Genomic DNA, 22,688 nt, shown 5'->3' with positions numbered 1-22,688 from the left:
AAAGCTAAAGTCCTCTGCATCCAGTCTTTTGGGACTGGATTGTCCCACTGTAGGCCTGTGCCTTTCTCACCCTCAGGACCAAAGTCTGAGGTCACCTTGCCTCTGCACCCCACTTCTAGCATCTACGAGTCCTTGCTCTCAGCTCCCACACTCGCAAGCTCTTGCGGCTCTCATGCATGTGGTACCTGGAGGTGTGTGTAGGTAAAGACTGGAGTAGGGACCAGGAGGACCACATGCCCCATGTAGCCCACTGTCCCCACCAAGGTCCCTTCTCAGAACCAACTAGGGAAAAGCCGTGGTGGACTCCTTCCTTTTGTGACTGTAACCGTTCTACTCAGGGATGGTGACATCACTGCTTAAACCAGCCCCAGGCTTCCTTCCCTACAGAGGCACAGAACACTGAGAGGCCTGATTCAGCCTCATGCACTACCATATCTCCCAGCAGGCCACACCTCCTGTTCCCTGTTGCTGTCTCTGTCCATGAGGACATTATCCTGCCTTAGGGATCCTGAAAGTTGGGACTAAACAGGAGGGGATGCTTGTCACAGTGTCCTGGGGAAGAAAGGGTTCACAGTGTTCCTTCTGGACTAAAAGCAGCCTTCAGACAGTCAGTGGTGAGAGTCCCCATAGGTGTGAGCCCAGAGGCTGCCCCTGTGATCTGGCAGATTCTCAGGCCCTCTAAGTCTCCTTCCCTTTAGTAGGGCTGGAGGACGCCTCTGTAGGCTCCCCTGCCTTGTACAATGTCCTGTGCCGGGGGGACGGAGGGGGGCAGGCCTTATGTCTGACACTGTTACCCTCTTGTGCTCTTACAGGTGCTGCTGCGGGCTCCGCCTTTGGCAGTAAGTATGCCGCACTCTGCACTCCGTACAAGACTGGGGCTGGAGAGCGGCCATGAAGGGGCCTGGCCTCTGTTCCCCACGACATCTCATCACACCCATCTGCTTCACTGCCTCTCACCCCAGGTCTCCTAGGAGCTTTCTCATGCTGCTTTGGAAGAAGGACAGGGCCTTTGTGCATTTGTGGTCCCCTGGCCCCTGTTCTTCCACACTCCATTCTGTCCTTTGTACACAGCCGGGAATAGGGGGCCTTCTCTAGCAGCGGTGTCTGTCCTGAGTCTGACCACTTGGTACCTCCTCCAGGCAGTCTCCACAGCTGGCCTGCTGTGCCAGAAAGCTGGAGGGAGCAAGCTCTGATCCCAGTGCTTTGGATGTCTAGGGCATGTCGGGCTGGGGAGGGACATCTGCAAGAGTGCAGGTGTCTTAGAAGTCCTAAGAAGGGTAGGGCATCTGATGTGGGTGGCTGCCAGCTCCCATCCACATGGTCCTCCTAAGTGTTTAGTGGAGCCAGGTGGCTGTGCAAAGCAGGGCACTGTAGCGTCTCATTTAAACATTGCAAACTCACCCCCTGCCCCCAAAGATCTACCTACTCCAAGAGTCAGCAGGAAAGGGCTTGTCATTGTCAAACTGTGGCAGACCCCAAGCTTCAAGGATGTTCCCAAGGACTTCATCACCCTCCATCGTGTTTCTGTGGGGACATGCCCTGCCTGACTGTCCTGCCTCAGCCAGACTGACCCTTTCTGGGATGCTAGTGGGCAGAAGGAAACTGACCTCTGCAGGCATCGCTGGTATTTGCCCCCAACATCAAAGCAAGTGAAGACTTCCCTAGGATGTCTCTACTCCATCCTTTCTTGCTTTCTCCATGTCTTGCCAGGTACCAGCAGGTCCAGCAAAGGTCCTGCCCACAAAGTCCCTATGGCCCCTGAGGCCACAAGGAGGGGTCCTATCACTTCTACCCCTTCCACATCTACCATCCAAGTCCCTACAGTCCCCAGCACCCCACAGCCCACAGGTAGGTATGAGAATACACCCAGGGATGCCTGCTCCCTGACTTCTTTCCCCGCCTCGCCCAGAGAAGAGCAGACACTTGCTTGCCTCTTAGAGTAGAAACTGTTAGCATCCTAGCCCCATTAAAGCACTGGCTGAGGAGGTCCCCAGGCCATCTCAGGAAACTGTCCCAGTCAGGTGTCCTAGCCAAGGCAACCACTGATGCTCCTGGAATAATCTTCTTCCTGTTCCTCCAAGCATGCTAAAGAAGGGTCCAGAGGCCAGTGTAGCCAAGGAGACAGGGGACCTTGTAGGAGAGTGCCTATGGCAGCAAGTCCACCTGGATAGTCAGTCAGAGATGGTGTCTTGTCACTCAGACATGTTTTGTCATCCATCGATGGAGCTAACTCAGGCTCTGTCCCTACCTGGCTATCTCCTAGATCCTCTGTCCAGGTGCTGGCCAGTGGGGAGAACAGAGCCCAATTAGTGAGGGAGATCAGTGCAGGAGGAACCTTGCGAGGAACCAGACTCCTAAACATTTGTGAGCAGAGACAAGCCCAGGCCACCTTCCTGCCTCACAGCTGGGACCACAGGGGCAGCTACACGCGGACCTGCCCACTACAGACTTGGGTGGCTGTTTGCCCTCCCAAAGCAGGATTTGTGCATGCACGTGGCGTGGGATCCTGGTGTGGCCCTCTGGACTCATGTGGGAAAGTCTTGCCAGGTCTAGCCCACTGCAGATGCTGGGAATCTAAAAAGATTCCTCTCCTCCCAGAGGGTACCAGCAAGATGGCGGCCAAGCAACCTTCTTCTAGATCCGGTAGCACATCCCTCCCCCACCCTCCTCAGGGAGACACGGTGGGGGCCCCTTGTTCCTTGGACCTTTCTTCTCTCTCATCCATTGCCCCTGCCTAGACACTCCTTGCCCCTGGCAGGTGACATCTGAGGACAGAGATCCCTCCAGCAGCTGGGGATCAACCCCACACTCTATCTTGTCTCTGCTGCGCAGGGTGGCCTCTCCAGGTCCATTGACAGCCGTGAGAACGTCACCTCACCAGGACCACAGGACAGGTCTCTCTGAACCTCTCCTCTCTGTGGGGACTGGGTCAGGAGATGAAGAGTTTCAGAGGAAACCTGCTGATGCCAGGGACCTCTCTGAGGTGGAGGAATCCGGGCTTTGAGGCCTAGCTGTCTCCGGAGACCTTTGCACTTTGTTGAGCCTGTGAAGGACAGAGGGGAGCAAAAATATCCAGGAAAGGGCGGAGTGCTTTGTCTGCCACTGACCAGTGGTCCCCGGGCAGGGGGAGGGGGCGGATAGGCACTGTCTGTCAGGTACCTAGGGACCTTGCACCCACTTGGAAGCTGTGTGGGGCAGACTGAAGTTGGAAGTTAAATGTGAGAAGACAGGGAGCCCAGTGAGGTCACTCTAGAAGGACGGGGTCTGGGTTGTAAGAAGGATGGGGTCTGGTTGTAAGAGTCCTCCTGGAGCACACGGCTGGCTGACTCCGGGATTTTTCTAGTGAGCAGGAGGCATACCCATCCTCCAGACAGCAATAGCAGACTCCCAATGAGTGTCAGATCTACATTCTGAGCCCTGTGCTGGATGGCTGAGCATTAAGGGGAGGAGGTGGCTTTAAGGTAACAGCCAGCAGCCTGCACCTTCTCATCTAGGACATCCTTAGTTCCTGCGTGGCCACTGAAGCCTGTACCCAGAGTCTGGAACACTTGGCATACCTTCGGTCTGCATGCCAATTGCATTCAGGTGTCTGGCTGGCTACACAGTGTTCTCTTGCTAGTCTCACTTGGGGAGGGGATTGAGGCTTGGGAAGAAGTCCCTGCAGCTATGGCATGCAAATTATACCTCAATAAAGCTGTTTTTTTTTTTTTTTTTTTTTTTTTTTTTAACAAAAAGCAGAAACAGCTTCCCAGGGTCCCAGGAAACACACAGGCCAAGCTGGAGCACAAGGCTGACTCCATTCACTCCCCGCCCCTTCTACCACATGGGACTACTGCCCTGAAGTCTCAGGTGCTTGGAAGTGGTCCAGCCATTAAGACCTCACTAGCATGGGTTCTTGGTCCCAAAGGACCTTTGGCACACAACACAGGACGCCTGAGCACGTCCCAGAAAAACCCAGGCAGAAACTTTCTCTTCCTGGACCCAGCACCTCCCACCAGGTTCTCAGACCTCTGTGGCTACAGCCCAGCTGGGCCTTGAAACCTGAGCCCCAGATGTCTCCCTGTCCTGCCAATGTCAAGCCGTCTGGAAGGCAGCTCTGTGCTGGAAGCCAGGCTGAAGCGCCTAATCCTTCCCAGCCTCCTCGTGGGGGTGGGGGGAGCCAAGCTCAGAAGCAAGATGCCTTCGGGGTGGATTTACCAGGGCTCTAATTAAGCCCTTGCCAATTTGGGTCCTGCGGCCCTTGTCTCTTCATTGAATACCATATTAATGTCAATTTGATGTCCAAAGGCCCCAGGCTCCCAGCTGGGAATCTCCCGCCGTTTTTAACTGTTAGAATTTCTTTTTCTTCCTCTATCAACCACCATGGGTAATCCATTTCCAAAAGGAAAGGCATCAGCTCCCCCCTGTCTACCCCCCCTACCCCTACCCCGGCAACACACACAACCTTCTCCTAGTTCTGTCCTTTGAATCTGGCAGTGATTGCTGCCTGTACGCTTTGCTTTGTGTCCAGCTCTGGGAACTGAATGTTGGGGGTGGAGGAGTTGGTGACCCATGATGAGGTCCCCTAATCCTCAAGCCAAGGATCAGAAGGTGGAAGGACAGTGATCAGAAAGGCGAGTTAGACATCGGAGGACACTCTGGGGAACCTTCTAGAACCTTTCTCAATGTGTCTAGCATCCTGGCCAGGACACTGTCCTCCAGCACTTCATTAGCCTGAGGTTTCACACACAGGACTTGTTCTGACTGGCCCTTAAGTTGTAACAGAAACCACACAGAGAGGGAAGAGTCTTTGAAGGCTGCCCCAGTGAAGGAAGGACTGTGGAAGCCCACAGAGCCTCAGGCATGGGGGCCTCCTCTCGTCCGGCTTCTAGCGTGTGCACTCCTCTGCAGGCTGCCATAGCGTAGACGCTGCCTCTCTAGTCAATCTGGAGCCAGGTCTTTTGGCCAATGTAGACAGAGCCTTAGTGTCGCTTCTTACAGGGGCTTCTGGGAGGGTGGGGGCACCATCCCTCACATGACTTGATTTCTTCTCTTCTTCCTCTCAAGGGCAGACCAAGCCACCTTCTGTCACCCCCCTTGGGGACAGCTCCCTCTGGCCCCAAGTGTCCACCAGTACAGAAGGTATGGGGGCAGGGCCTATGCCAGGCCTGAGACCCTGGAAGCTCCATCTTAGACCCTTGGACCCCTCCCTCTGTCGTAGGGGCAGCAGGCTTATATGGTGGGCCTTGGGGAGGAGGGGACCCCAAGAACTAAAAGAAGTGGGAGAGAGACCTCAAGAGTCAAAGCAACGAGGTAAAGGGCCTGGCAGCTGCCCTCACCCTCACTCCCAACTCTGTCCACAGTGGAAGCCGGGAGGCAATGTCTCTAAACCTTCCCCGAGGGCTTCAGAGTACGTAGAAGGAACCCTCCTCTCCCTCCTCACGATGTGGGGGTCACAGGGCACCTGGGCAGCTGGCAGGGCTCAGGATAGGGGTGTCTCTGAATAAGTAAAGGTGGCAGGAGAAGCCTGAGACAAAGACTTAGCCTAACAGTGGACAGTGCCAGTTAAGTGAGGGTGTGAGCCATGTAGACGCCCGTCAGGACCAGGTCAGCTGCTGGGGAACACCCAGGAGAGGGGCTCATCTGTAGTCATATGCGGATGTTCATGAGCTAGCTTCTCTTCAGAAGGAAGGTTGTCCTCAGTTGCCCCCAGATGACCTGTTGTCAGGTCCTATTGTCCTTGCCCCATCCCATCAAACACCTCAGGCGCCCCTCCAGCACCAGGGATGAATGAGCCAGGCTTTGAGCGCCCTCTGCTGGCAATTTATTGCACAACTAGGGAGGGTTGGAACTGGCTTCTAGCATCCTAGAGGTCCTTCAAGCAACAATCCTCTCTAGTGACAAATACACTAGTCATCTCCTGCTCCAGCCCCACTGAAAAGCCAGAAAGTCCTAGAAGGAAGCTCAGAAACTTATTTCTCTGAGGTAGTAGCATGCTCACCTCTAAGAATGGGGTTAGGCATTGACGGAATTCCAGGCAAGCGAGGGCTGCCTACATTCTTGGCTTAATGACACTTGTGAGTCACATCCAAGAACAGCAAAGGACCCACCCTAGCTGGAACAGAAAGTTGTCCTCAGAAGGGAATAAGATGGAGTCTTAAAACTGTTTAAGAATATTTATTTTATGTGTATGAGTGTTTTGCTTATACGTATGTATGTGCACTACATGTGTGCCTGATGCCCACGGAGGTCAGAAGAGGGTGGTGGACCCTCTAGAACTCTGTAACTGGAGCTACAGACAGTTTAAGAGCTGACACATGGGTGTTGGGAACTGAATCCATGCCCTCTACAAGAGCAACAAGTGCTCTTAACCACTGAGCCATCTCTCCAGCCCCAAGATGCAGTATTTAATGCCAGGTTTAGACTCAGAATTTGATGACCAGGGGAGTTTGGGGGACAGAGGGAGAGAGCAGAAGGGCAGTGACATTTGCTTTCAATCATCCAAATATCTCTCAGTGACAGCAAATGCCTTAGTACCGGGAGGGGGGTTAGGAGAGGGGAAGGTATTTGAGGATTGGTCCAGCAGATGGGGAGGTGTCCTGGGGGACCAGAGGCAGCGGGTATGCACTCATTGCTACAAGGCTTCAACCTGGGACTCTGAGAAGAATCTCACTCCACTCCTGAGGACCCTGTGGTCTCTCCCTGCCTCAAATGTGAACAGTTGAAAGGGTTGCCTGGTGCCAGCCTGAGGAGGCACTCACAAGTCTTGGTCTCCTTGGGTGCAAATGGCCTGCCCTGGTGGATGGACCACGGCAGGTGTAAGCACTTGTTTCTCGTCTCTCTAAGCTGTGGCTCTCTCGGCTGCTGTCCCCTCTCAAGCCAAGGGCTCCACACTTTTCCAGCTCAAGCCCAGATCTTCTCAAGTGATACCCATTGAAGAATTTCAAGGTAAGCTGACCTGGGCCTGGCCTCCCACCTCTTCCCCAGTTCACTGGAGAAAAACAAGGCAGGACAGAGCTAGTCGGTGCCAACTCAGAGAACCCTCCCAGAATAGCTGGGTCAAGGTTAAGCAGCTTCGGCCCCAAGGGAGCTGAAAGCAGGGATGAGTCAGAAGCCAACTCAAGCACAGTGGGCAGGCACATGGCAGGGGAAGCTGCGCCACAAATAGCCTGACCCGGCTCCCCTGGGAGGTGTGGCCCAGGGGCTTGTCTTGGTTGGAGTAGAATCTGGGACACTCAGGTCACTGGCAATGCTCTTTGGGGGCATTTGGAGGATGCCTCACCTCCTCGATGTCTCTGGAGGGCCCAGGTGAAGGGACAGGTCAGGCAGACCCATGGGTCAGGAAACCCATCACTCTCCTAGATGTATCTCAAAGGCATTTCTCCAGGGTCTTCTGTGTCTTTAACCATATGGGGACCAGATCAGCACCTGCTCATCACAGAGAGAGGGAGCTGCCAGGCGGTGGTGGCACATACCTTTAATTCTAGCATTCAGGAGGCAGAGGCAGGCAGATCTCTCTGAGTTCAAGGCTAGCCTGGTCTACAGAGCTAGTTCCAGGATAGCCAGTGCTACACAAAGAAACCCTGTCTCAGTAAACAAGAGAAATAGAAGGAGTTAGAACTGAAGTCCTCTAGGGACAGCGGCTCGGATGGTGGCCAGCTTTCATGTTCAATGGCATGGTGAGCCATCCTGCAGAAGGGAAAGAGACCCTCCACATTAACCTCTGCCACCCCAGCTCCTAGGAACCTTGACCCAGGCAGTCATGGGAGTAGAATTTGGAAAATCAACCTAAGAACTGCAAGTGAGCCAGGCATGGTGGCGCACGCTCTTAATCCTAGCACTCAGGAGGCAGAGGCAGGTGGGTCTCTGTGAGTTTGAGGCCAGCCTGGTCTACAAAATGAGTTCCGGGACAGCCAGGACCATTACACCACAGAGAAGCCCTGTCTCAGGAAAAAAAGAAAGAAATGCGCGTGGCAGTCTGGAGAGGTGGCTTGGTTGGTAGAGCGCTTGCCTGGTACACAGGAATAAACCCTGGGCTGGAGCCCCAGCACAGCACTAACTCTTGTATACCAGTAACCCCAGGAGGTGGAGGTAGGAAGGTCAGGAGTTCAAGGTCATCCATCATAGCTACATATTGAGTTCAAAGTCAGCCTGAGCTACACGAGGCCCCGTCTCAAAACAACTAAACCAAAAATACTTGGAGGCATTGTGAACGGTCCCACAATGGCTCAGAGGTAGCTTCCTTTGGTTTGAACTAAGCAAGGAGATTCAAAAGCTGGGCTGGGACCAGAAGAAGCCAGGGGATAATGCTCAGAGTCTTGCTGAAACTAAGCAATACTGTGCTCATCAAGCTTGTTGGGAGTTCTGGCTAGTAAGAAGGGGTCCTGCAGGGACTTCCAGGGACAGGGACAGTAGCCAATTTCCCTCTTCCAAAGCAGCATGGGAGGAAGGTTCTGTCCCATTCCATCATGTCCATGTTTGTGGATGACTCTATTCATCCATGGGTCTTTGAGGAGACTATGGAAAACATGGAACTCTGGCACTGCCCTCTGCAAATTCGGCCTGCAGTACAACCCCACCCCCTTGCATGAGTCAACTGCTAATCAGCCCCAGCACACGGCTATCCTTCAGACAGCACTTTGCTCTGACACCAGTCAGGTGTTAGCATGCCCTAGCCTCCCCAAGTCCCTGCCCACAGGCCTCCTGGGGACTCAAAGCTGGCAGAGCTAGCTTTATCATGTCCTGACCTGGAGCCCCTTCCCGATCCTTCTCCCAAAGATACCTCCCCCAACCTTCCCTATATATATTCTTGGGTGTGTCCTTCTCTGTATGCCTCAGTTTCCCCCAAATGCTCACTGACCACTGGTGTTTCTCTCACTCGGCTGGTCCAGACTGTGAGTGCTACGGCCACTCCAACCGCTGCAGCTACATCGACTTCCTGAACGTGGTGACGTGCGTCAGCTGCAAACACAACACCAGGGGTCAGCACTGCCAGCACTGCCGTCTAGGCTACTACAGGAACGGCTCTGCCGAGCTGGACGATGAGAATGTCTGCATTGGTGAGCGCCAGCTGCGGGGGTGGGTCTTGACCCGGGGAGGAGTCACGGGGTGGGGAGGGACAGACACTCCAGGGGGAGGCCCTCTTCATCTGAGCATCTTTGGGGACAGAAGCCCTTTGATCTGCTGCTGTGACCCCCAACCCTGCATGGGCACTGGAAACAAAGAGGCACTAGTTAAGAGTGAAGGCTTGCTGTGCACATTCGGCCCGTCCTCTGTCCTCTCTGGGCTCTTCAGAAAGCTGGGGGGTGGGCTAGGTGAGTGGTTTCTCTCTCTCTTCTGTTGTTGAAACTGTCCTGCGCATCTTCAGAGCCAGCCTTACAGAGCTGTGCCTGCCCTCATAGGCACCCGCTCTTCCTGTGTTCTGTTCCAGCATCGGATTTTTCTGGAGAGAAGTCCCATGGTGCTCCTTGGGCCTGGACAGGGAACAGACCCTAAAAGCCAAACCCATAGCCCCCAACTGACACCCAGTAGCATAGAAGGGCTGTTAGGACTGCCTGTCTCCTGGCCTGGCTCCCGCAGGGGCCAGGTCTCAGGCCTGCGGGCTGCTGATCCTAGCCAGCAGCCAGCAGGACCACTGCCCATCCCCCACCAGCAGCACCACCTGGCCCGCTCAGTTGCAAAGCTAGAGCTGTCACTCTGGATCACGGCTGAGGCCTTCAGATAATTCCATCAACGCTAAAGTGATCAAACAGAATTGTGTTGCCAGCGTCACACAGGGCCAGCTGCAGGGACAGGGCAGGGCCTCTGAATGTGATTAGAGGTGCCCCTTTTCCTTGTCTGTCTGTGTCTCCGTCTCAGGCCAAGCACTGGGCTTCAAGGACTGGGGGTCAGGGACACACAGACCCTACACACAGTCACACACACACACACACTCCCCCTCCCCCCAAACCAGCTAGGGCAGGCTGGGAGGAGAGGTAAGCCTCTAGCTTCTCTTCCTCCGGCCTTGCGGGGGAGGGTAACACACACAAGACAGCCTCCTGGACAGACACCTGTCACCTGTCACACTCTTAGTCTGGGATTGTAAAGAATCGGCCCCTTTCAGCTGTGCAGAGAGGGGGATGGGACTGGTCCAGGCCTCACAGTGGGACGAGGAAAAGGGTGTTGGATGCCAGGAAAAATCTATAGAGCCTTCTCTCGCCATGTGGATGCCCCAGCAGTCCGTCCCCACTGCAGCGCAGCCACGAGCTCTCTTGTAGGGAGCATCGCCAGGGAGCGCAGAGACCCAGCTAAGAGATATATAAACACGGGGTATAAAGGTTGGGCCTGGGGCAGGACTCATTTGAAGGTGCGCACAGGCCTTTCTGACTGCACGTGCCCCATGCACTTGTCGTCCCCCCACCCCACCCCAGAATGTAACTGTAACCAGATCGGCTCTGTGCACGACCGTTGCAACGAGACAGGCTTCTGTGAGTGCCGAGAGGGCGCGGTGGGGCCCAAGTGCGACGATTGCCTTCCCACGCACTACTGGCGCCAGGGATGCTACCGTGAGTAGACCAGCCCCTGAGGGTGGAGCCTTCAGGCTGGGGGAGGGGTCCAGCATGGTGGGAGGGGCCTACGTGGGTCTACTGCGGCCTGGGGTGGGCTTCTAGCAAGTGGCTGCCACAAGAAGGGCCTCATGCAACCTGGAGGAGTTCAAAGTGGGTGGGTGGGGCTCAAGTGGGTATTGTCAGGTCTTCAGTGGGCGGAGTTTGTGGCAAGTGGGAGCCTGCAAGGAGGGGAGCTGGGGGCTTGAAGGGGAGCTGGCTGGAGTTGGCTGAGGGCGCTGCAGTTTGCGCTAGAGAAATGAAGGCTTGGGGAGACCCAAGGGACATAGTTTGGGAGAGCGCTCCAGGAACCTGCGGTAGAGTAGGCAAAGCTCTGGAGGCAGACAGCAGGTGCTCCTGGAGAGCCGCGCCACTGCCCGGGAGGAACTGGGGAGAGCAGGGCTCACAGAAGGGAGACAGGCAGGGGCTGGGTCCCACCGAGCAGGGGATGTTTCTCACGGTGTGCGTCCTAAGCATCGCGAGCCCCACTTGGGCATGGGGGAGGGGGACCCAGCTGCCCATTGCAGAAGCTCAGTCCCTCCCCACAGCTGCCTCAACTGTCCCCTCCGGCCCGCAGCCAACGTGTGCGACGACGACCAGCTGCTCTGCCTGAACGGCGGCACCTGCCTGCAGAACCAGCGCTGCACCTGCCCGCCCGGCTACACCGGCGTGCGCTGCGAGCAGCCCCGCTGCGACCTCGCTGATGACGGTGGCCCGGACTGTGACCGCGCGCCAGGCACCGCCCCGCGCCCCGACACCCTGCTCGGATGCCTGCTGCTGCTCGGGCTAGCCGTCCGCCTGGGCTGCTGAGTCCGCTCTAGGGGTCCGGGGGTCCCGGGCCCGGCGGCGACACGGGTGCGGCCGAGCTCCTCCCAGGTGCTACTCGCAGAGTCCTCCCGCCCTCCCTGCTCCGCCCGCGCTCACCAGCCCCGCCCGGCACTGTCCTCGCCGCCCACAGGGGGCGCTGTGGAGCCCTGGCCCGGCGGACTGAGATTTTTCAGTTTTTTTTTTCTTTTTTATGACCCAACGTCCCTATCATTTTTTCCTTTTTCCCTTGTTTCTTTCTTTTCTTTCTTCTTCGTCTTCCTCTTCCTCTTCTTTCCTTCCTTCCTCCTCCTCTACCTCCTCCTCCTCTCTCTTCCACTTCTTTCTCCTCCCCCTCCTCCTCCTTTCTTTTGCTGGCGGTGAGACAGGGACCGGGAAGAAACGCTGCTCATCCCAACACCCGCAGGTCCTGCCACCCCCACACACAGAACTCTTGCGCACACCCCAGCGCCTGTTCCTGACTGGTACCACCAGCCAGCGGACCTGGAACTCCAGTTGCCTACAACTCTAGTCGCTGACTTGATTCTCTTTTGTATCTTTTTTTTTTTTTTTGCACTCACCAGACCCCAGGCCCCCAAGGAGGCCTGGAGACAGAGGAACTCACTGTCTGAGGGAGGGGTAGGACAAAGGGCAGGGAGGGGCGGAAACCTTGTTTTCTAGAGAACTATTTTGTTTGTATCCACTGTCCCTTGTGAGGAGGGACTCAGGTGGGAGCTGGTCACTGAGGGTGGTTGATGGTGTACAAGCCCACAGTAAAGGGAGTTCACAGCTGCCTCCGCCCTCTTGCTTTCTGTGTTGACAGACACTCCGGAAGGTTTGGATAAAGAGAGGAACCCACAAAAAACCTTTAATTCCCTACTGGGACCACTCTTTCCCAATCTGTCCTCTCCTGGTATCCCCCCGCCCCCCCCCCCACACACACACAAAATTTCACCTTCGGCCAGGCTGCTGGCCACCACCTGGTAGGTACTTTTCCAAACAGAGGTGCCCCCCTTTTCCTACAGCTCCCCCCCAAATTCAGAGCATCTGCTATGAAGCCCCAGGGAGGTAACTCAGGGAGCATTCTCAGAGGCTGAACCACGTGCTGATTGGTGACTCACTTCTGTGTTACTCCCAGCTGCTCCCTGCCGGCCCACCGATCGAAGCCCATGGTGGGCACGACACCAGCTTCCTTGCTTGCTTGCTTGCTTGCTTGCTTAGGTGCTTGGTGTGTGAGGACCCAACAGGTCACCGCAGCTGGCCCATCTGGGGGTTTCCCCTCCTCTGCTTGCCCTGGAAGTCAGGTTCCCCTCCCGTTTATCTCCAAGCATCCCTTCCGCTCCTCGTCCTGGTTCCTAACTGCCCCGCTGCTCCCACAGTGTCCCCTCCTTTTATCTGCCAGCTGTCCTCTCTAGGCCGTCCTGTCCCCAGGCCTTTGCTCAAGTCTGAAGCAAAGCTAAAATAGTGCTGAACGTAGCTGGGCTGTGGGATTTACAAGAGATAAAGACAGAACGGATGGTTGGCTGACTGAGGCCAAATGCCGCCCCCTACTGGTCACTCTTTATTCTGATCTCCTGCACCAGCAGGCGTCAGCTCCAAGCTCTAAGGGGGCTTCTGTCAGGTCCCTGGCTCCATCTACAGAACCCCGAGATGCCCAGGTAAAACATCTCTGGGGCTCTTGTAGAAGGGAAAGATCATGTGACACAGCTCGGCCAAATAAGAGATAAGCACAAATGACAGACAGGACTTCCAGAAAGTTCCTGGAAGCCCTCCCCTCCCCCAACCCTGGCCACATTGGGCCTCAGCCCCTCTCCCACCTCTCTCCTGGTGCTCAGTCTGCAGGGTGGAGGCAGGAGCCATCTGGCTGAGCATGAATGTAACACACACACAAACACACACACACACACACACACACACACACACACAGACACACACACACACACCGCTTTAGGATGGTGGATCAAAGCAGAAGTTGCCTCTGTGAAGACCCAGCCAGGCTGCAACCCAAACTTCTGAAAGTGGGGGAAAGAATAAACACTCCACAGGCAAGCTGTGGGAATTGAGGTTTCTGTTTCAGGCAGAATTGCCAGTACCTAAGTACCTGGCCTTCCTGGCTTGACATCTAGACATCTAGAGCCCACTGAGTTCAGAGAGAAAACAAAACACCCAGTTCATCACACAAATCAGGGACATCACCTCTCCCCACAGCAGGGCCAGCCTCCACCTTCAGTAGGGGAGCCAAGGGTGAGCAGATGCAGTTCCACCTTCCTGCAAGAGAACTGGAATGCTGGAATGTAAGGAGGATCCAGGAGCGGTTAGAAGCCTGATGATCTAGGTCCCCACCCCCAGAAGCAAAGTGAGACAGACACAAACATGCACACAGATTACTAAAGGCTGAGGGTCTCAGGAAAGTTCTAATCTGGAAATGGGGTATTGGGACAGGGGTTGGGAAGGGCCCAGCCTTGGCCTGACCCATGGCTTGGGTGAGGATGTGGAACAGAAATGCTGTCATGGCAGAGCTCTTGTCTTGAGCAAGGGTGGTGCAGCCCAGCAGGCGGTCACTGGGTCTGTTAAGGAGCTATGATTACAGTGGGGCCAAGTCCCTGCAAAGAGGCTGTGAGCTCAACACCAATAATTACCACACACACATACCCCTTTCTCTTCGTTTGTTTGTTTGTTGAGACAGGGTTTCTCTGTGTAGCTTTGGAACCTGTTTGGGAACTTGCTTTGTAGACCAGGCTGACCTCGAACTCACAGAGACCCACTTACCTCTGTCTCCCCTGTGCTGGGATTAAAGGCATTTGATCCTACCACCTAGCAATACATACCCCTTTCTTTATGTCACCTGGGAGTGTCCCAGGACACTGGAGGGGCCTGGGAGGAGAGGGGAACCCACTCCGTCCTTTATGACCTCTCAGCTCGTCTTGCTGTGTCAGCATCCCCGGGACCAGCCAGTCTTCTCTGGAGCTGGTGCAGTGCACTGTAAATCAGCATGGCAGGCCCAATCCCTAAGGACCGCTCAGGCCCTGACCTCGGCTGGAGGGTAGAGGAAACACTGCCAGGAACCATTTGGAAAACTCTGCCATCTTCCAGATCATGGAACGAAGGAGAAAACAAGGTCACCCAGGCGGGAAGCCACAGCCCAGCTTTTGATGTCTGGTTCCCAAGGCATAGGCAGGGGAGGAAGCACCCTTTGCCCAGCGGAGCTCATAGCAGCACCCACCTAAGGCACCATGCAGGGTTTAGGATGTTAGCCCTGCCCTTAATCCCTCCCTTATCCCGGGCTTTCATCTTGGCTCTGACGACCCTGCAGGCTGTGCAGCTCTTAGCGGCCCTAAGCATCAGGGCTCGTGCGGGGATGGAGCCAGCAGTGCCCCGACCCCAGTGGTGACATCTACAGGTATCTCAGCAGTGCCCAAGCGGAAGCAGAGTTGCCCTAGTTTGAGAATCATTGTGTTAGGGACGGATGGTTCATTTTAGAGAGGGGCAAGTAGAGGCCTCAAATCATGATTGCTAAGGAATGGGCGAGCCTGCCCCTAAACCCTGTCTGCCTCTGCAGGTCTCTAACCCCCATTGGCTCCCTGAGTGGGGATCCCCGGGGAGCCTGGCTTCATCCCATTGACTGCTGAGAGCCAGGAGAATGCACCCCTTACACAAAGACTGCCCTGGCCCTGCCCCCTAAATAAACAGAACTGCTGCGTTGGCGATCTCGCCTCCAACCATGCTTCACAGTTATGAGGCATCTATGGGTGCCTGGGGAGCAGCTCACATTGCTCGAAGGTCTGGGAGGAATTGGAGTGAATCTGGCCGGGCTCCCCAGCATGAGGAACCTAGCCCATCCTAGCTCATCTTAGGAGGGAGTTGTTAAAGGGATGGGCCCTGATAAGAACAGCTTTACTGGTTTATTTTTCTTTTAGAAAGCACCCATTGCAATTTACAAGCAAGTTAGAAAATACGAAAAAGCTAACAAAATATGTGTATATTTTGAGACAAAGGCTTGCTATGCAGCCCAGGCTGGCAGAGGACTCCTGATCCTCCTGCCTCCTTTGTGCCAGGACAGTGAGCATGTTAAGTTAAAATTACCCACGAGTCTCCATCCAGAGCTAATAACTATCAATGTTTTTTGATAGTTATTTCTAGTATTTTCTATAACAAGCACCCCCACAGGAATGAGTCTCGTCTCTCCTTCCAATCCCATAGGATGCTGGGATTACAAAGGCACTCTGCCCAGCGTTTGTGTGTGTTGTGGGTGTTCTGGGGATCCAAATCCAGGTCCTTTGGTGACAGGTGCTTTCCCCTCTGAGCCTTGGCTTTTGAGATCTCTCCTTGAATCTGGAGCTCACCAATCAGCGAGTCAGGCTAAACTCAGCGAGTCAAGCTGTCACCAAGCTGCAGGAATCCATCTCTCTCTGCTTTCCTAGTGCTGTGTTTACAGGTGGGCATCACTGCACCCAGCTTCTTTCATGGGTGCTGGGGATCCAGGTCCTCATTCTGGCAAGCACAAACTGGGCCAGCTCCCTGGCCCTCTGAAGGCCTAAAAGAAAGGCTAATGCAGCCTTTCATCTTGCTCCTGGCCCCCTCCCTCTTCCCTCTCAGCCTCAGCTGGTGGCAGAGGGACTCCGGCCCCCAACAGCTGTATGTTTCTCTGTGAGGACAGGGTCTGGCCCCCCGCTCCCCTGACCCCCATGGCTGTGTTTCTGGTGGCAATGGAGAACTCGCTGTCCTGAAAGGGCAGACCCAAGGCAGGAGGCTGCAGGCTGCCAGCTGGGTTCCAACCTTAGTTGTACAGGCAGGTGGCCCTTGGGACACAGCCAGGAGCTGAGATGGGCACTTTCCATTAGCTGACCAGTGCCTATGTGGCTGGCCAAGCCAAGGGTGGCTAAAAGGCAAAGGTGGCAGCCCAGGCTAAGGGCCTGGAGCTTGCCACCTGGATTGGAAGCTGGCCTTGACAGCTACACTTTGTGTGACTTTGAGTGACTCAGTCACTCTATCTCTTGTCTTCTCATCTGTGAAAAGCGACAGTGACAATAGTTCTGGTCTCCCAGGGATATCTCTGAGTCACTGAGTTCACACTTGTGGGGTTGAGAACACGCCTGGCATAAAGCCAACCATCAGTATCTACTGTTGTATGGTCTGCTTACCCGTCACGTCACCTCCACACCTGCCATGTGACATAGCCTCACCCCTGCTCTTTTTCTCTGATGTACCACTGTGCCAGGCTCCAGGCACAACACACAAGCATCCTTGGGGGCTGATATGGCCCAGGCCTTCCACTTGCCCTGCCCCTTCCTATATGCAGGCAGCTGCCCAGCCTTCGTGCTCCCCAGGAACAGAGACACCGCAGGCCTCTGTGCCCAAGTGATCCCCCTGCTCCTGGGCTACCCTGTTTGGAGCAGCTCAGCCAGAACCCTCAGGGCAGGAACTCCTCTGCTTACTTCTTCATGGCTGGCCTGGAACTCCTAGCAAGCCTCCTTCCCCGGCCTCGAGTGCAGGGATTACAGATGTGAGGCTGCTCTCCTGCACATGTTATATAGACTGGAGCTCGGAACTAGGCAGGGGAAATTAGCAGGTCAGAGAGAAGGGTGGATGGGACAGTGGGTGACCAGGAAATGGAGGTCCGAGGATAAAAACTCCCAGTGGCCTTTCTGGAAGGCACAGATAGTCATGTGGCTGTCCCTCTGGCTGCTTGCATGGCCTACCAGCCTCTGCTGACCCTCCACTGCTCAGCAGCATTCCCTGCCCCTCGTCCCTTCAAGGTTCTGCTTGACCCAAAAATCCTCAAAGAGGTGTGGACAGGCTGTAGAGAAGGATATGAAGGCCAGGCAGGGCTGGCTCTTGAAAGGTCCCAGGGCCTGGCTGAGACCCAGAACCCAGTGACAGGGGACAAGGCTGGCCCAGGAGCAGGTGGCAGGGCTTCAAGAGCAGGCCAAGATGACATGCTGGAGATGCAGACGTGGGGGCATCTTTGATTCCCAGAGGCACTGGCAGTGGCTGGGACCAGCATCCGGGGTCCCCGTGCATCCAGGGCGGGAATGAGATCGCAGATGGAGGCCAACATCCACATGCCTATTTAAAATCCCCCATCATGCCAGACATAGTAGCGCATGCCTTTGATCCCAGCATTTGGGAAGCAGAGGCAGGCAAATCTCTGTTAAGTTCGAGGCCAGCCTGGTCTACAGAGTGAGTTCCAGGACAGCCAGAGCTACATAGTGAGACCCTGTCGTGAGTGAATTCCCCTATCTTGCTATGAATTCAGTGCAGCCAATCCATGCTGAGCAATAAAGACCAGGTTTGCATTAATGTCTTGGGACTATTCCGGGGGAGTGGCCTGAGTCCCCCTCACACTGACCTATAATCTAGAGGGATGCAGGCTCTGTTGGGCATGCTCAACAGCGTATTATGTGGCAATGAGACCGGAAGAAGGGTGAAAACAGTATACCTTGAGACAAAGAGACTGAAGGGAAGATGGGGGAGGGGAGGAAGGGGGAAATTATACTCTTCGGGCCTTTCCCACTGCATCTCCCCACATCTGACACACAATTCTCCTTGCTCCTCCTGAGCTCAGTTCTAGAAAGCTCCAGAAAGAAGAGCAGGGAAGTTTGGAATGCCTGGACCTAGACCTTGGCTTAGAAACACTTTTCTCTAGGAAGAGGAGGACTCCAGAGGATACAGGTGGATTCCACAGCTGGACTGAAAAAGAGCCCAGAGGCTGGGCTGCTGGGGCCCTGGCAATAGAATACTGACAGCCATGAACTCTTACCCAACATAGGTTCTTCTTTTTTTATTTTAATAATTTATTTTTATGTTTTGCCTGTGTGAGGGTGTTAGATCCGCTGGAACTGGAGTTACAGACAGCTGTGAGCTGCCATGTGGGTGCTGGGAATTGAACCCAGGTCCTCTGGAAGAACAGTCAGTGCTTTTAACTGCTCAGCCAGGTTCTTTTTCTTTTTTTTTTTTTTTTTTTTTTTTTGTTTGTTTGTTTTTCGAGACAGAGTTTCTCCGTGTAGTTTTGGTGCCTGTCCTGGATCTTGCTCTGTAGACCAGGCTGGCCTCAAACTCACAGGGATCCGCCTGCCTCTGCCTCCCAAGTGCTGGGATTAAAAGCGTGCACCACCACCGCCCGGCCAGGTTATTTTTCTTAAGACTGTACAGTAATACTTAAAACAAACAAACAAACAAACAAAAAGTATCATTAGGGCATGGGAAGGGGGCATAGGAGGGTGGGCACTGGTACAAGCCTGGGGTGGGGGAGCAGGAAGGATAGTTTTCCATATTACATGGCATAAGCAACCAGCATTGACAACCACCAGCTGAATACTTCAAGACAGTTGGTAGAGTGCAGTGAAGGCTTCCAACAGCCACCTTAAGGGATAAACGTGCCTATCACCCTGTGCTGTGCTGAAAGGATGCCACACGGATGCCATGAATGAGTTCAGTCAGTATGAGTCACTAAGGTTCAGGAGATGGCTCAGTAGGCAAAGGCAATTGTTGCCAAGCCTTACTACCTCAGTTCAATCTCAGGACCCACAGGGGTGAAGGAGAGAACTGGCTCCTGTAAACTGTCCTCTGATCTCCACAAGTAACGAGTACCACAACTGTCCTCTGATCTCCACAAGTAACGAGTACCACAATTGTCCTCTGATCTCCACAAGTAACGAGTACCACAATTGTCCTCTGATCTCCACAAGTAACGAGTACCACAACTGTCCTCTGATCTCCACAAGTAACGAGTACCACAACTGTCCTCTGATCTCCACAAGTAATGAGTACCACAATTGTCCTCTGATCTCCACAAGTAACAAGTACCACAATTGTCCTCTGATCTCCACAAGTAACGAGTACCACAATTGTCCTCTGATCTCCACAAGTAACGAGTACCACAATTGTCCTCTGATCTCCACAAGTAACGAGTACAACTGTCCTCTGATCTCCACAAGTAACGAGTACCACAACTGTCCTCTGATCTCCACAAGTAACGAGTACCACAATTGTCCTCTGATCTCCACAAGTAACGAGTACCACAATTGTCCTCTGATCTCCACAAGTAACGAGTACTATGGTGTGTGAGCATGCACACACACAAAATAAATAAAATGTAACTTAAGGGCTGGAGAGATGGTTCAATAGTTAAGAGTACTTGTTACTCTTGCGGAAAACCCAGGTTCAATTCTCAGTACCCACAACCACCCTTAACTCCAGCTCCAGGGGATTCAAGGCCTCTTGGAACACATGTGGACACACCCACTGCTCCCCACCCCCATACTCATATAATTAAAAACAAAAGATTATTTAAATTCCCAAATGGAAAAGGTCTTCCCTGCTTTTAGATGGATATGGTAAATGACATTACCTGGAAATTCTTTGCCTGGCGGTGGTGGTGTACGCCTTTAATGCCAGCATTCAGGAGGCAGAGGCAGGCAGATCTCTGAGTTTGAGGCCAGCCTGGTCTACAGAGAAACCTTGTTTCCAAAAAACCAAAACCAAACCAAAACAACAAAAAGCAAATCCTCCTATATAACCAAAGACAGGAGTGAAAAGTCACAAAAGCAAGGCAGAACACTGGAAATGGACAGGATACATGATTCACACTGGAACTACACCACTTCTAAAGGCTCTCACACACACACATACCCACAAAGAGTCTAGGAGAAAAGGGGCAGAGAATGTGAGCCACCACCCACCACTCTCCCCCCACCCAAGACGGGATGTATACTCTCTGCAGAAAGGCTAGCCCTGCAGGCCTTGGGGTGGGGTGGGGCAGGAAGAGACAGCATCCTCCGCTTCAGTGGCCTTCAGCTAGAAGACTGTAGCAGCTGCATTCACAAGGCTCCAGGCAAAGAGAGGCGAGACTGCGGGAACTGTACCATCGAGACCAAGGGTGCTGAAACCTTCTCGACTCCCAGCTCCTTCCTGGAGAAATTTTTAATGGCACACAAGCCAAACATCTGGGCTGGTGAGACGGCTAAGGAGGCAAAGGTGCTTGTTGCCAAGCCTGACAGCCTGATTGATTCCTGGAAGCAACACAGTGAAAGGAGAGTTGCCCTTTCAGTCACATATGGCACACAATATACACATACACACACAAATGTAATAAAAAATGTAAAGAGGGGGCTGGAGAGATGGCTCAGAGGTTAAGAGCACTGACTGCTCTTCCAAAGGTCCTGAGTTCAATTCCCAGCAACCACATGGTGGCTCACAACCAATCATAATGAGATCTGGTGCCCTCTTCTGGCCTGCAGGGATGCGTGCAGGCAGAACACTGTATACATAGTAAATAAATAAATCTAAAAAAAAAAAAAAACCAAAAAACCGTAAAGAGGGATTGGCTAGCTAACTGGTGTGTGCTCTTTATCTTTATTATAAAGGGCTAGAGACGCGGCTCAGCAGTTCAGAACACTTTCTGCTCTTGCAGAGGACCTGCATTAGGTTCCCTGTACCCACGTCAGTCTGACAGTTCACAAACTGTAACTCCAGCTCCAGGGCCATCTGATGCCTCTAAATTCCACATGTACCTGCACATGCCTGTCTCCCAGATGCACACATATACACAGAATCTGAAAATTTTAAAAAATATATCTTAAAAGAATAAAGGCGGGCTGGAGAGATGGCTCAGAGGTTAAGAGCACAGGCTGCTCTTCCAGAGGTCCAGAGTTCAATTCCCAGCAACCACATGATGGCTCACAACCATCTATAATGAGATCTGGTGCCCTCTTCTGTCATGCAGGCATACATGCAAGCAGAACACTGTATATATAATAAATAAATCTTTAAAAAAAAAAAAAAAAGAATAAAGGCAATTGACCTTTACTGTTAAAAAGTAAAATGGGGTAGTTAGCCAGGAGTCACGGGGACATCTTTAATCCCAGCACTTAGGAGGCAGAGGCAGGGGGATCTCTGAGTTCTGCATGGTCTACAGAGTAAGTTCTAGGCCATATAGTGAGACCGTCTCAAATAGGGGTGGGAAATCTCTGGGGTGTGATAGAGTGCTTGTCTAACATGTGCCAGACCCTGGGTTCAATCCCCAGAACTAGGGTAACAGGGGAAAACATCCAGAGTAATAAAATCACTATCTAGAACAAGGAGCACAAGAGAGCTTAGGAAGTGGTAGAAACCTGTCTCCGTGGTTTTCTACAGATGTCCAAGCCCAGTGTCCACGGCCAAGAGCAAAGCTCAGGAAAATCAAGGGTTTTGCACGATGACATGGGCTCCTTGCAGGAAGAATCAGTTGGGCCATTTCACTTTCCTCCCTTGGCCCTGCAGCATCACTGTGGAAACCTCTCATCTGAATAAACAGCAAATATCCCATTTACTTTTCTTGGGGGCCCCATCCAAGGACTCAGAGATGATGTACAGACCCCTATGGGACCCTTATTCCTGCTGACCCCATAGAGCTAGACTCCAATGCTGGCTGTGCCATGGAGACACCTGAGAACTGAGATTGCAAGAGCTGTGCCCCAAATCCATCAGCTCAGAAATTCAGGGGTCACTGCTCATTTGCTACTGTCCCCACCCTCCTGACCCCCAGCCTAATGGTGAACTTGCTGTAACTTACAGGATGTCCATGTGGCATCGGGGAGGCTCATAAGCGGACCTGGGAACAAAGACAGGGGGACTGGGCGGGGCAGGCAATTAAACTGGGAGCTGGCAGAGTGAAAGGTCGCCTGGTAGCACCTTCTGCTTTAACTCAGGAACATACAATTCTTCTAACCCATGTCAGTTTTGTTTGCTTTTCATTCTGCCATTTTCTCTTAAATTTTAGGTATTAACAAAGATAACAGGTTTACTATTTGTCAAAGTTCAGTTATGAATCCAGAGCATACAAAACACAAAGCTACAGAAAGATTCCTAATGTGCACAAGTAATTTTAGAAAATAGTTTAGTACACTCTTGCTATAAAACTCATTTACAGGAGGTTATTCACATGTTCTTGTTCAAATGTGCTCCTGATTAATTCATGAAAACATAACTGAACAAACTGTGGTAAATCAAAGAGAAGCAAAGTAAGACAGGTGTAATAATTAGCCTTGAAAGAACATTTTGAAAGCAGTCAGGGCATGTTCTTTAAACCACAGAAAGGACAAAGTGAACTTTTCATCTTGTCAGGATTAACCACTCATGATGGTGCCTTCAGGAAAGGCCACTTGACATGACAAACACTTTCTGCAAATACCTTTACCAACTGGAATAAATAAGGTTTCCAAATCTAATGCCACACAACTACATTCTGTTGAGAGAGTGTTCTAAGGCAAGGTTTGGTTGCTGGAAAGGAGGATACAAGGACAAGGCCCTGGCCAGAGTCTAATCTCAGCAGCTCTTACACTC

At 53.2% G+C, this 22,688-nt stretch overlaps 1 protein-coding gene across 5 annotated transcripts in view; it reads left to right on the top strand.

The window, feature by feature from the left end:
- Ntng2 (netrin G2) overlaps positions 1 to 11,670 on the top strand; it is a 58,672-nt gene extending 47,002 nt beyond the window's left edge. Inside the window, exons 4-9 of one of the 5 annotated variants that reach the window (XM_059259010.1) lie at positions 813 to 839; positions 5,047 to 5,121; positions 6,826 to 6,927; positions 8,871 to 9,038; positions 10,389 to 10,523; positions 11,140 to 11,670. In XM_059259010.1, the coding sequence (XP_059114993.1) occupies positions 813 to 839; positions 5,047 to 5,121; positions 6,826 to 6,927; positions 8,871 to 9,038; positions 10,389 to 10,523; positions 11,140 to 11,372 (740 nt within the window). In that variant the 3' untranslated portion in view covers positions 11,373 to 11,670. The remainder of the gene's footprint in view (positions 1 to 812; positions 840 to 5,046; positions 5,122 to 6,825; positions 6,928 to 8,870; positions 9,039 to 10,388; positions 10,524 to 11,139) is intronic. The other 4 variants (XM_059259011.1, XM_059259012.1, XM_059259013.1 and 1 more) reach the window with 4 other exon arrangements.
- Positions 11,671 to 22,688: the final 11,018 nt, after the last annotated feature.

The sequence above is a fragment of the Peromyscus eremicus genome, chromosome 4 (genome assembly GCF_949786415.1).
Source record: "Peromyscus eremicus chromosome 4, PerEre_H2_v1, whole genome shotgun sequence".
Lineage (NCBI taxonomy): Eukaryota > Metazoa > Chordata > Mammalia > Rodentia > Cricetidae > Peromyscus > Peromyscus eremicus.
The sequence above is the reverse complement of the archived record's forward strand: the minus strand, read 5'-3'. Positions and strand labels throughout refer to the sequence as shown.